The sequence below is a fragment of the Crotalus tigris genome, unplaced genomic scaffold, assembly GCF_016545835.1.
Source record: "Crotalus tigris isolate CLP2741 ecotype Arizona unplaced genomic scaffold, ASM1654583v1 scf7180000017668.6805642782:7212621, whole genome shotgun sequence".
Taxonomy (NCBI): Eukaryota; Metazoa; Chordata; class Lepidosauria; order Squamata; family Viperidae; genus Crotalus; species Crotalus tigris.
Window position 1 is genome coordinate 4313727 of NW_024096554.1, and position 13915 is coordinate 4327641.

At 36.9% G+C, this 13915-nt stretch overlaps 1 protein-coding gene across 3 annotated transcripts in view; it reads right to left on the reverse strand.

Moving 5' to 3' along the window:
* Positions 1-13915, reverse strand: part of CACNA1E (calcium voltage-gated channel subunit alpha1 E) — a 253324-nt gene that overhangs the window by 40166 nt on the left and 199243 nt on the right. For all 3 annotated transcript variants that reach the window (XM_039337124.1, XM_039337122.1, XM_039337123.1), the window contains 10 exons: positions 13166-13303; positions 12128-12329; positions 11500-11664; positions 10127-10237; positions 8289-8372; positions 8046-8171; positions 5326-5391; positions 2299-2390; positions 1010-1175; positions 621-748 (listed from right to left, as the gene is read on the reverse strand). In XM_039337124.1, coding sequence (XP_039193058.1) covers positions 621-748; positions 1010-1175; positions 2299-2390; positions 5326-5391; positions 8046-8171; positions 8289-8372; positions 10127-10237; positions 11500-11664; positions 12128-12329; positions 13166-13303 — 1278 coding nt within the window. The remainder of the gene's footprint in view (positions 1-620; positions 749-1009; positions 1176-2298; positions 2391-5325; positions 5392-8045; positions 8172-8288; positions 8373-10126; positions 10238-11499; positions 11665-12127; positions 12330-13165; positions 13304-13915) is intronic.

Consider the following 13915-nt stretch of genomic DNA (forward strand, 5'->3'; position numbering starts at 1 on the left):
AACTATCACTTAGGAATTCTGGAATTAGGCAAATATATCAAAATGTCCCAGGGAAGATATAATGGAAAACAATGTCCCCAAAGCATTCTGAAATGTGTGGATAGTATGAGTGAAGGTTTTTAATACATGGTGGTCAATTCACTCCTGACATAAATTATCTATGAAGATTTTTTTTCTTAAAACTTTTAGGTTGCAGACACCAAACTATAGTACAAAATTAACAAAAATAGGTGGGGGATTGGACATACATAAGTATGTCCATATGATCAATATAGGAAAAAATCATTTGCTGCAGGAAAACTGCAATCTACAGAATATTTCATTGTCATGTACAGTGCACAGCTGCTCATATTTAAAAGAGCTTTGCAAAGCTGTGATGATAGAATTAAAAAAAAACCATAAAGGATATATACTTCCTTTTAATTAAAAAGCTGAAACTGGCTGAATTGTTAATTTAAGTAAGACTATTAGGTTGTTTATGGGCAGATGGCCTTTGTATAAGAATATCTAGAAACCACAGGATGGAGAAGGGCATTTCCATTCTATTTGTACTTGATTTGGATATCACATCTAAATAGATTTTGTAAAGAACATTAAAAAAAACATATATGCCTACATACCATGCAGCTCTATCATATTCTGCCCAAATCCGGACAAATTCATCAAGGTGATGGGGTCCCAAGATGGAAGAATCTCGAGTCAGGTATTCAAAATTGTCCATAATGACAGCCACAAAGAGATTGAGCATCTAAGTATGAAGGAAACAAGAAGAATGCATAATAAGGGGAATGGGTTAGAACAGATCTTTAAGCAGAAGACCAGCAAATGAGGAAGCACAAAAGAAAGCTCCAATGTAATTCTGCACATGATAATGAAATTCTTTAACTGTGTTTATAGCTCTTTGAGAAATATAGTACTAAAGAATATCATATCATATCATCCTTTAAATCAATCTGATGAAAACAATACAAAACAGTAAATCTGTAGAATAATGGAAAGAGGAACTCACCAAGAAGGAGCAAAAGAAGATGAAGGAGACAAAGTAGACATATGCTAGTTCTGTGCCACACTTCTCATTCTCATTTTGTCCAGATGTTGCTGTAGTGTCTGGCTCACAACCTTTCCCTTCTAGGCATGAAAGCATAATCTCCTGCCATGCCTCCCCTGTAGCGCTTCTGTAAGAAAACAAATCCACCTTGTGGCTTACTACTATGTTCAACAAATCCTTCTTACTTCCAGAAAGCCTCTGTTTAAGCAATAATCTTTTAAAAATAGACTTCAGGGTGATTTAAGGAGGTTTTAGTTATATATAAATTGAGGTAAAGTCTTGCTCTTCTGCAACATCTACTGCAAACATCACACGAAGGATAATTTTCCCTCAAGTTGAGTTTGTCTCCTGGTGAGCATCTGGATCCATGTAGATTTCTTGGCAATAATCCAGAAGTGGTCTGCCATGCCAAACAGGCTGGTAGTGGCAGCAGCCTCATAAAGCAGTAATTAGTGTACATAATACACTAATTTAAGATAATTTCAAAAGATACATTTCAGATCTTAAGAATTTAGTTTAAATTTAAGAAACTAAGATACATTTAAATTTTTAAGAAATCATCCATGATATCTAGAGGCTGTCTGGAGTTAATTCCCATCATGGTTTCCAAAGGTGATATCACTTCTTGCTAATCATACTGAACATACAACCTGGTATGAAGTGCTATATTTTATTGAAATTCAGTTATAACATCGAGGAGGACTTTTATATAATTTATGATTCAGTCCAGTCAGATCTATTTATGACTTCGGCATCCTAGAAGCTAGGATTCCAATAGGAAAGCTGAAATTCCATTTTGGCAATGAAAGGGTTTATCAAGTTTAAAGATTATGGTGACACTGTAGATGCCCTGAAGGAAGAGAGAGGAGCGGTTGTATAATCTGCCTGATAATTAAACTAGAGCAAAGATAATAGTTTTGTTCATGAATCTCTTTGGAATTAAGCTGCCTATTAGGGAGTTTTATCTGACTTCAGAACATGGAGGTTCTTTACAAAGATTAAGAAAAAGGAGACACAGAAAATAAAAGTTGTGGCCCACTGAGCTGAAAACAATTCAGTCTTAAGCTAAAGCCTACTAAATAGTCTGTAAAAAGGGAAACGTTGAGTCCTTGGTTTGTAACAAGCTTTGTAAAACTAGGAAGCTAAGTATTGGCTCATTACCAGAAGCTTTTGAAATCTTAGGAGAGACAGTGCTTTGCTTTATATCAAAGTGTGAATGGATCCCTATGTGGATATAAATGTAAATTTACCTAAACAGTAACATGAGAGAACCAAGGAAGCTGCGGAAATTGTTGTGACGGTTAATGTGACTTTCCTCATCTAGCTTGATGTTCCCAAACACCTGAAAACATAGAAATTAAATTGCTATTGCTGACTTCATAAAGCAAAAATGCAGCAATCACAGCAAAGTGAGGATGTTAGAAAATGTACAGTGCCCTGACCATTCTTTCATATTTCCAAAGTTTGTTGATGATACCTGAACAAGGTGAAAAATGCTGTTGGGATAAAACATTTTTTTTTTCAAAATCTTGAAGAGAGTTAAGAATACTAACTGGTTATAATATGTCACTTTCTCCTTCGATAACCACATTGTATAGCATTTGTATTGAACCCCAACAAATTTAAGGGATTCAGTATTTAGTCACCATACAGACATTGTTTAGTAATCAGCATTAGACTACCTGTTACATTGCATTTATTAATTTGACTTACATCTCACCTTTTAATCAGCAGCTCAAATCAACATATAGAACACTCATTTCTATATTTCCAGACAGGAACCCCACACCCAGATGAACTAATTATGTTCTATTGTAAGGTAAGACTTGCACTGATGTTACCTAGTTTGGGTAATGAAATGTCTGCAAGAAAACAAGCAAGCTTAGAGAGCACCAAGGACCCCTCATTTCAACCCTGAGCTACATATATTCTTCTTTATTGGTACTGTAAGGTTATATTAACAGAATCTTCAAGACTGAAAGTACATTTCTCCCCATTGCCTTTACAACACAAAAAATTAGATATGGTCCCTTCTAAGGTGTTTGCCATGCCCACATTTGTTCTGTGGGCTCGGTTGCCACTTATCTGATCATTCTCATGGCTGTGCCTCTTTCCCATCTCCCAAAGTCATTCCCACACACCATTGCAATATTTAATCACAGTAATAATTGTGTTGGATAAATTGGATTGAAAGACAGCATGATTGATTTAAATTTATCCAATAAACTGCCACATCTCAGGTTGAAATAGAAATTGAATATCCTTGTTCTTAAGCCAATATTTTAACCCCTATGTCATATATCAATTTTCCTGTAGTTGCACATAAGATATAAGAGCAAATAGCAGATGGTGTATTTGTTCTATATACCAAAAATAAAGAATAAAAATAAAAATCTTATAGTGTTGTGTTCTTTGGTTATTCGGGTTTCCTCCCGCGTAAAATTGGAAGTGTCTTGGCGACGTTACGACGAAGTCCCATTCGTTATCTTCAGGCTGGTGTTTTCAGCTTCGTGCTTCGAGGAGCAATGTGTGGTCTTAGGTGTTTCTTCCTTTTAACTGCCAGTGGAGGTATGAACTGATTGGGTGGGAGCTTGGCTGTGTTCTGATTGGGTGGAGGTGTGTTCTGATTGGTTAGGGGTTTGGCTGTGTTCTGATTGGATGGGGGTTTGGCTGTGCTCTGATTGGATGGGGGTTTGGCTGTGCTCTGATTGGCTGGGGGAGTGTTCTGTTTGGGTGAGAGCTTTGTTGTGCTCAGGTTAGTCTGAGTTGCAGGGGGATTTAAGATGGTGGGCTGCCTTGCTATTTTTTGGCTTCGCGTTCATGGTCGTGCCTCATCTTCATGGTGGGTGTCAGTTTGCTTCATGTAAGGATTGCAGGGGTTTAAAGTGGCTAATGATGCAGCTGTGGTCTGGCTTCTGGTTTGTGGTCGTGCCTCATCATCGGTGTGACTTTGGGTTTGCTTTTTGCATGGACATGTGGTGGTGACATCCTGTGTGGTTTTAGTGAGTATGGGTCTGGTGTCATTCTTTGTGTTAGGGAGTCGTTTGTCAATAAGGGCGGGTTTCCAAATGGCTGGTAGGCGGGAGGTATCATCTCATTTGTTCATGCTGTATGGGCGTTTTTCTATCATGATGGCTTCTCTGATTATTCTGTTATTAAAATGTTCAGTTTGGGCAATAGTTCTGATATTTTTAAAGTCAATTTCATGTCCTGTGGCTTTAAGGTGTTGGACCAGGGAAGATGTTGGTTCCTCTTTTTTGACAGAGTTTTTATGTTCTTCAATGCGTGCATTTATTCTTTTGTTGGTTTGTCCGATGTATGTGTTGGGACAAGCGGTGCATGGGATTTCATATACTCCTTGATTTTCTAACTCGATTTTATCTTTGGGGTTTCTTAGGATGGTGGATATTTTTCTGTTTGTGCAGAATGCTGTTTTGATGTTATGTTTATGGAGGATCTTGCTGATTCTGTCTGTGGTGCCTTTTATGTATGGGAGGAGGACTTTGCCATTTTCTTGTTCTCTGTCTTGGATTTTAGTGGGGGTTTCTTTTTGGATTAGGTTTGTAAACTTATTTCTTTGGAATCCATTGGATGTTAGTACATTGGTGAGAGTGTACCTCCACCCAATCAGAAAACAGCCAAGCTCCCACCCAATCAGTTCATACCTCCACTGGCAGTTAAAAGGAAGAAACAGCTAAGACCACACATTGCTCCTCAAAGCACGAAGCTGAACACACCAGCCTGAAGATGACAAATGGGACTTCGTCGAAACATCACCAAGACACTTCCAATTTTACGTGGGAGAAAACCCGAATAACCAAAGACCTACATATAAAAACCCGTGAAAACCTCAGAAAACACATATATATTGAACATAAGAGGGCATTGCTTCTTAGGGAAACTGAATTAGTTCATAATCTTTTCACTTGACAATTTAGAACTGTGCACAAAAAAAAAGGTTCATAATTCATGCAATTCTTTCTTCACAGTATGGATTCTTTAGAAAGAATTCATGTTATGCATCAGGAATGTAACAATCCATATTCCTGAATATAAGATATCACATTATTTTTTTCTTCAGATGTCAATTGTTGTTAGATTACAAATAACCTATTTCAGCCTTTTCCAACCTGAGTACTTGAGATATTCTTGATTACGGATTAGTTTATGGACCTCCTGCCTGAAAATGGGGGCTTAAGCTTAATATAAGAGGAAGACTCAAGTTTTTGTTATTTCTTTGAACCAACTATCCTAGACCTTTTCAGTTTTTTGCTTACCTGCATCCCAATGATTGCATAAATGAAGAAGAGCATTGCAATGAGAAGGCAGACATATGGGAGAGCCTGGAAGAAGCAAATCATACAAAGTACTGTGTTATTACAGACATAGTATTTATATGCTTAAAACAGTAACATCAGTGTACTTAAAATAGTAATAAATAAGTGGTGGCAGAGAAGATAAGAATCTTTGTTTACACTAACTAAATAGCAATAGCACTTAGACTTATATACCGCTTCACAGTGCTTTGCAGTCTTCTACAGTATAAGCTGTTTACAGAGTCAGCATATTGTCCCCAACAATCTGGGTCCTTATTTTACTGACCTCAAAAGGATGGAAGGCCTTGAGCCAAAAGGATGGAAGGCCTTGAGCCAAATGATTTGTGAATCAAAGTGATGCTAAGTTTAAGAAACATGATAACAAAAAGATTGGCACCAATACAGAGCAGAGTAACAGGTGACTTAATTACAGCTCCTTTAACAAACATGCAAATGACACGTGGGAGCAAAATACGGAGGAAATTAAGGCACTAAGTATATCTTTCTGCTATATGTGAGGAAGTGCACAATAAAGATATAAGAGCTAATAAACAATAATATACTTTACCTTGAATCTCCTATACCACTTCCAGACTGACTGACAGTTTTCATGATTACTGTAATCTGTAATCTGTAATCTGACAGTAATGGAGTCCTTTCATTTTAAAATAGGAGATATAATAACTTTAGTTCTAACCTCAAATAGGCCTTGACTGATTATGTGCCATCAAGTCATTGTCAACTCTTAAGCAAACATAAGCAAACCCTGCTCCATGAATATGGCCAAGTAAATTTTGCAAGCCTCAGACTCCAGTGAGGCCCTCAGCCACTTCTGCATGTTTACATATTGTGCATAATAAATTTGATTTGACTCTGCGAAACATCCAAATACAGGCAGGAACAAAATTAATTGGAGATATGAAGAAGGAAGCAACCATACATATGGGAGACAGAGGAGTATAACAACAACAGGATTGAGAAAGGAAGAGACAAGTTAGATAACCAACAAAGAAGCAAAACAATCTGCAAAGAAAGACCAAGTAACTCACAACACTTTCTTGTTCTACCACTAATGAGGGTTCAGATTGTTTACTTGATCAGCACATGTTTGTTTCCCCACTAATGGTGATTCAGAACATTGTTTACTTCTCCCTGAAGACTGGAAGACTGTCATCAATCGTTCCTCACAGCACATTTTTGGTTATAGTGAGCCACGATCTTTTCTTTGGTTACAATATTGTAGACAGAACTTTTAACTAGCCTAGTAAGGAATACATTGTATGTAATCTTCTTGGCCAATATATTATAATATATGGGGTTTTTTAAAATTTTGGGGTCTAAATTCCTTGTTCTAAGTGCATGGCCTTTTAAACCATGCCAGCTTTTACAATTGTTTGGTTGACTTTAACCCAATCTAGATATTACCCCCATACAACTATCAGTCAGTATGGAAAAAGATATCCTCAACAGGTAGAAGCACTTAGCCAATCTTGTAATTTCTCCAAAACTAAAAAAGATTACTTAGATGGGAAACCACCGAGAAATCCCACAAGTTGTAAGCTAGACTGGAAAAATGGAAAAAAAAAAGATGTTGAAAGAAATTTTCAAATTACTGCCAAGAGTCCTCCTTGTATGTGTCTCAGGGAGACTTGCTTTATTTAATGGGTGAATACTGCATATTTGGAGAGCAACAGGTTATGACAGTATTATATGCTAATAAAAAAACTAAAAACTAATCATAAATGAATACTTTATATTTTTTTCAAAAATCTAATCTAAATTTTTGTAGCATATTTTGTTGCACAGGAGGAAGAAAAAAGTATGGCAAGGATGTATTGTTTGCTGTGAGGGGAGAGGCTGACGAAACCATGGAACAATGAATACTATTTTTAATAATGAAGTGGTAAAGACTCCAGACTGTTATAGCCACATGGAAGCAAATGAATTGACAGAGGGGGATTTGATCCTAAGTGAAAGCTGTATCCCACTGGGTTTACAATATAAAACAGGCAATTAATAGGGCTTTAAATTCAATTTGGAAGAGGCGTTTGGAATATGTGGGAGTGTGAACTGAGCAGCACCTGTCTGTGACTCATCAAAGTAGCCATGCCTGTTTCCAGAATCACACAGCTGTTGCACATTCTGAAGCACCTCTTCTGAATCAGAAGCATTGCACAGCCATAGCAATTGGAGATATCTGAGAAGTGGGGACAATTAGTCGTCTTTTAAAACAGAGTACCTCTCTCCCTGAATAGACTACATACAACTTCCTGAAAATGTTTGGGCCTTGTTGCTATGTCTTGCTTGTGGTATAAAGGATGCTGGACTAGTAAGGTTTTCAGTCTACTGTACTGCCATGTGTTTGTCAGATAGTTAGAGTATCCAATCTTTCTTAAAGTAGATCTCCCCAAAATTTGACATCTGTAAAACTTGAAGAGTTGGTCATTTATTTGGATAAAGAGGATGAAAGCTTACTAGCTCTTTCTCTGTCAGTTTATGTGGATTACTCTTTCTCAGTAGCTGTGTTTTTGTGGATGATTGATGGTTTGACCTAAGGCATCCATAATCAGCTAATATATCTGCTTGGATGTGCCCTGCAATTGTGTATGCAATGGTTGATGTTATTCATTGTCCTAAGCAATCCACTGACCTTGGAAGGAAGACAGGAGTTCAGCTTTTACCTTGAATGACTGCACAAAGGTCCAGAGCAGAATTCGAATGGTATACCCTTGGCGAAGCAGTTTGATGAGACGGGCAGCCCGGAACAACTTCAGAAAGCTCATGTTGAAGCTGCTGGTAACTGTCGGCTTAACACAATGCCAGAGAGGAGGAAACAGTAAAATGAAAAAGTAAAAAAGAAACATCATATGCAGTTTTCAGTCCTGATCTTCCTCTAAAGGAGGGTAATGGAGAAAGATATTCACCTTACTATCCGTCAGGATAATTTCTGTAATACTGCCAATCACGGTGATGAAATCAAATATGTTCCAGGTATCGCGGAAATAATTCTTCAGAAAGAAGAGAAGAAAGAGGAATGTGCAGATTAACCTACTGTATAATGTAAGTGTAGATGTAATAACATCCCTTGAAAAGCTGCCATCATTCAGGCTATATTCAGATACACAAAGAATAAGGGTAGCCTATCTTTGCTTATCTAGTCTGAGGCCTTAGGACTCCCTAGCTCCTTCTTTTAATGTCCTAGATCAAATGCTAACAGTAATGATGAAAAGTTGGAGGTAAAGCCTCCTGCCATTTTCAAGCTGGTAAGTCAGTAAATGTTAGCATATGCCCCCAAATGTATTTTTAAAAGACCCTATTTCTCTCTGCCTGCAAACCAAGTAAAATTCTGTCTCACACTTTTCCATCACTGATTAGCCTATTGAAATGGGTACAGTTTCCTGTGCTTTCTTATGAGGTCCACATCAATCTACTGTAATGCATTTGTTTTAACTTCACTGCATTAGATTGTACTATACCTTACAACATCGTGCATGGATGGCTTTTGTGAGCCAGTTCAGAGTTAAAGGTTGCTTGTTATGTCTTGAAATGCCTGACTGATTTTCTTTATCACCTTCTGCTCTAGTACAATAAAAAAAAAAGAAAGAAATCACACTCACCTGAATCCTAAGGATTGGGCTAGGTGTAGGATTTTTGGTCAAGCCAGCAAATCTAATTTTTGATAAATTTAGGATATTTATCTGGTGTCAGAGTTTCCAATTCAAATAACAAATATTCCAATGAATAAAAATTGTATATAGCAGGGATCCCCAACTCCCGGTTCATGGATCAGCACCGGGCTGCCGGATGCCAGAAATCGGGCCACGCAAACAAGCAAAGTCCCATCCATGGGATGCAGGCAGCACTTGAAACCACACCCCCTCTGGTCCGTGGAAAAGCCTCTCTCCAAGGAACCGGTCCCTGGTGCCCAAAAGATTGGGGACCACTGGTATATAAATCTGCTAGAAAGGATAATTCAAGTTTAAATTGAATCACCCTTTCTATATGTCCTCACATCCATTACGCATCAGCTTCATTTTCTTTTAAGGCTATGCTTTTCAGAAGAATTTCAGGAGCCAAAGGAATACTGGTATTCCAATAAATTCAAGAAATGTATTCCAGAATTTATAATCAGACATTGAGGAATTCAGGAAGACACATAGTATCCATTCATGTTGCATTCTACTTCCAAACTATTGGGAAAGTGCACATTTTGGAGGAAGGATATCTGGGTCCTCATTTTACTGAATTTGGAAGGGTGGAAGGCTAAGTCAACCTTGAGTCAGTCAGGATTGAATTCCTGGCAGTGGGCAATGCTGCATTCTAACCACTGTGCCACTACGGCCCTTGGGTATTGAGGAAGCATTGAAAAATATTGAATGATAGTGGGAATCTGCAGGAGGGAAAGACATGGGAAGGACAAACAAATGTTGGACTGGATGGTCAGATAATAACAATAAATCATGCTCAAATGAGCAATTTGTTAAGTGAAGTAAATAATTTTGTCTCAACTGGAGTTTCGTGAAAAAGCAGCCTGTTATTATTTAATTAAGTATTATTAAGAGGTATTTGAGAGGTTTATAACCATAGAGGCTCTGTGTCCATCAAGAAAATGGCCAGCTCTGGACATCTTTAACTTTAACTTGGCATGTGTAGATAGCAATTCCTACAGGCAAGGAGTGATCCCTAAGCATTCTTAGTGCATGCAAACTAGAGTGCCTGTAAACAGAGTTTTAATATCTAATGCTGAATGCATTTAACTCACCAAGAAACCAAAAGCTATGATTTTCAGAACACATTCCAATGAGAAAACCATGGTAAAAGCAATATTCAGATACTTCAGAGCCAATTCATAAGTATATGGAGCAGAATAGTACTAACAAAAAGAGAAAAGAAAGAAGAGCCAGTTAGGCTAATGTAAGAATCCTGGAGGCCTGCCTATATCTTTAAGATTTGCACATCCTAAATAGTGAATAGATACAGTTACCACTAAAAACAAATAGTTCCAAGTATCTTAGAGAGAGAGAGAGAGAGAGAGAGAGAGAGAGAGAGAGAGAGAGAGAGAGAGAGAGGGGGGGAGGTTCATTGGTACTGAAAACTTTCATTTAAACCAGGGGTGTCAAACTGCTGGCCCGCAGGCCGGTTTCATCATACCACAGCCGCGCCCACCCCATTGCTGGCAATGGCAAAAAAGCTCCGATACGTCGCGTGACATCACGTGATGTCACGAGTTTGACATGCCTGATTTAAATGGTTAACTTCCCATAATGGAAAAAAAGAAAAATTCAGCGGGGAGGACAGGAATGGTTTATATTTGCCTCTTTTAATAAGAAGGTATTATCATAAAATAGTAAGTAAAAATATGAAATTATGAGGACTCAAAGCTCTAAGCATTACTGATAAAATGAGAATTTGCTACTCATATCTGCTCTACTGCCAAGACTCTCTTTAAAGAAAAAAGTTTTAGTGGCTTTCTGGAGTTCAATTTGTAGGTCATCTGATTTCAGGAAGTCGAGGGGGTCAACTCCATGGCCTCTGAAGAGAATAATCCTTATATGAAGGGATCCAGAGCAAGTCTACCCTTCCTGATCTCCCACTAATTAAGTGTGAAATGTGCAATTTTAATCCCTTTTAGATCCATTTTTAACATTACAGTTCCCAAGAAATGAAGAGACATCACTTACTGACAGAGCATTTACTTTATGCTTGTATATATTTAAAGCATTTTCATCCTACACTTCACCTGAAAAATCTCACAGAACAATTCAAGTTAAAAATCAATAAAAATCTCTGCTGTTAGGCTTACAAAAAACCAAACAGAAAAGGAAGCAAACTGAGACATCATTTCTTAAAGTTGCATTCAGAAAGATTCTCTTCCTATAATTTTTAGTTGAAAGCACTTGACTTGAGAAGGACACCCCCTCTTCCCTGAGATCATAAAGAAATGCTTCAATCATTTTAGGCAACACTGGCAGTATTCATTCAAAGGCAGCTTACTCCATTCATGATTCTCAAATGCTGTTTACAGCTAGCTAGCAACCTTGTGATAATTGTATTTTTTTAAAAAAAAAATTATATTGACTTGAGTTGGAGTTGGAACTGTCAGATTGACTCAAATATTATATCTGTTCATCTTACCTTCATCATTAGAACCACAGTGTTAAGAGCTATCATAGCCATAATGGTGTATTCAAATGACGGAGATACTACAAAGTGCCAAACTCGGTACTGAAAAGTGTGTCGGTTTTGAGGCATGTAGCGGGTGAGGGGTTTTGCACTAATAGCAAAGTCAATGCAGGCTCTCTGGAAGGAGAAAAAAGACATCAAAAATATGTCAGTCATATTATTACAATTATTGCCAATAATGTGCAACTATGCAGTGCAAAAAAGTAAAACAACATCCATCTTTTCATAGGTTATAATCTGAACAAACAAGAAACACAAGATAAGGAATAATTTATAGTTATTGTTGAAAAACTGCATTTGTTTCATTTAATGTGGAAAATAAGGTAACTTTCATTCCACTTTCAACTCCTCATTCAACATTTTTTCTTTAAATCCAGGACAATAAAAGCCTATTGATTTTTAGGATTCCAGGTGTCAAGATTCTCATAAAATGTTCTGCAATCTGCTTAAATGGGTCAATGGAGAGGTTAATACGAGGGGAGAAAAATAACTCACTCAGCTAACACCCAGAGTTAAATCGATCCCTAAGCAGACCCAGTCATACACATGATTAAATTAAACTCTAGTTAGTTCTTATTACCTCATTTTTCTCAAGGCTACACTCTTCCATCATTTTGTCTCCTTGCTCCTGGAAAGTGATGATGATGAGAGCCACAAAGATGTTAACAAAAAAGAAAGGGAAAACTACAAAGTAAACCACATAAAAAATAGACATTTCCATGCGGTTGCTACGGCTGGGGCCACGATCTTCCTCAGTGACATCTACTGAATGTTGTAGAACTCTGGGGACACAGTGAGAAAGAGAAAACACGAGTGAAAATCATATGCTAACGAGTCCTTAGTATTTTGATCAAGTTAGTTTTATTGAGTGTACAAACTCTTTTGATATAATATATTTATCAAACGTAAGTGAAATACACAAAAAATAACAAGTAAATTGACTGAAGGCACTTTAGTTTTTGATAAGCCAATTTAATGAAAATCAGCTGTAAACTCCCTTGTTACTTCCCTCCCATAGAAGAGTTCAAGAATAGTAATCTATGATTATTTTGAAAGTATACATTGGCTTTAAATTTGCTTTAGAAGAACTGTTTCCTACAGCAAATGTCTCAAGAAGTCCTTTTTTTTCTATGTGATGTATTCTTTGAACAAGAGGGGAATTTTTCCTTTGTAAAAAAGGCAACACAACTCAGAAATCTGCCTTTGTATCATAATAAAAATACATTCATTTGCCTTGGAAAAAAATATACTTATTATTATTAAAAAGGAAGTACACTAAATATTGTTCTGATTATTCTCATAATTTAAGGATGAACTACAACAGTCCATTTCTAATATCTTAGTACAGCAGTTTTTCAATATGTGTTTTGTGAAATCTGATGGGGTTCCATAAGAGACTAAAGCCAAAGGGGTGGTGGATGAAATACACCAGGGATGTCTATAATAATTTTTCAAAAGTTCAGTGGAAAGGGTGGAGCTTGTTCTTTTGTGGAAAAAAAAGTGATATGACTACCATTTTGTGATCAGGAGATTTTGATTGGTTTTTTTTCATTAACAGGTTCTGTGTCTTGAAAAAGCTAGAAAAGTCCAGTTATAAGAGAACAAGGAAAATACTCACTGAGGCCATCCTTCTCCAGTGGAAACAGTGAAGAGTGTAAGCAAAGCCCAAATGATATTATCATAGTGGAATTCATGGCGCTTCCATTGTCGACATTTTACTTCCATCATGTTTTTCTCATGGTCTATATAGTTTCCACTACAGCATAAGAGTGTCAGAGAATAAAAGGCTTTTCTTATACTTTTGCAATAAAGAGGGCAGGAAAAAGGCTTAAAACGTTGGTTCAGGGACACAAAATACAATTCCCAGGATAGAAGAGAAACATTGATCATGTGAATCCAGTCTCCTTTGATTTTATCTTTCCATATCTTTCCTTCTGATATCACTTTTTCATCAGTCTGGCTCTGATACTAGAAATTAACTTGACTGGATAGGAGTAGCAATGCAGAATTTAGAGTAAGAAATAGCAGATATTAATCTAGCTACTGTTGTATCTTTATGCCCCCTGAACTTACTTTTTTCTTTTTCTAAAGTTCATCAGAAACAGATTAAATACAAATAGAAACCAAGGGGTCAAAAACATTAAGAAGTTTCTTACAGTAATTAAAAATAGGGATTTAAGGTCATGTTTCTTTCTAGAGTTTTACCATATAATTTTCTATATAATTCAGTGTATAATTAAGCATCTATCAGTTTGGAAGTACAATATCACCTAAAAATATAATACTGGTTTCTACATAATCAGAAAGTTCCCCAAACACGTGAAAGCATAGAAGTTGAAAAATAGAAGAAAATGATTAAAAAACTAAC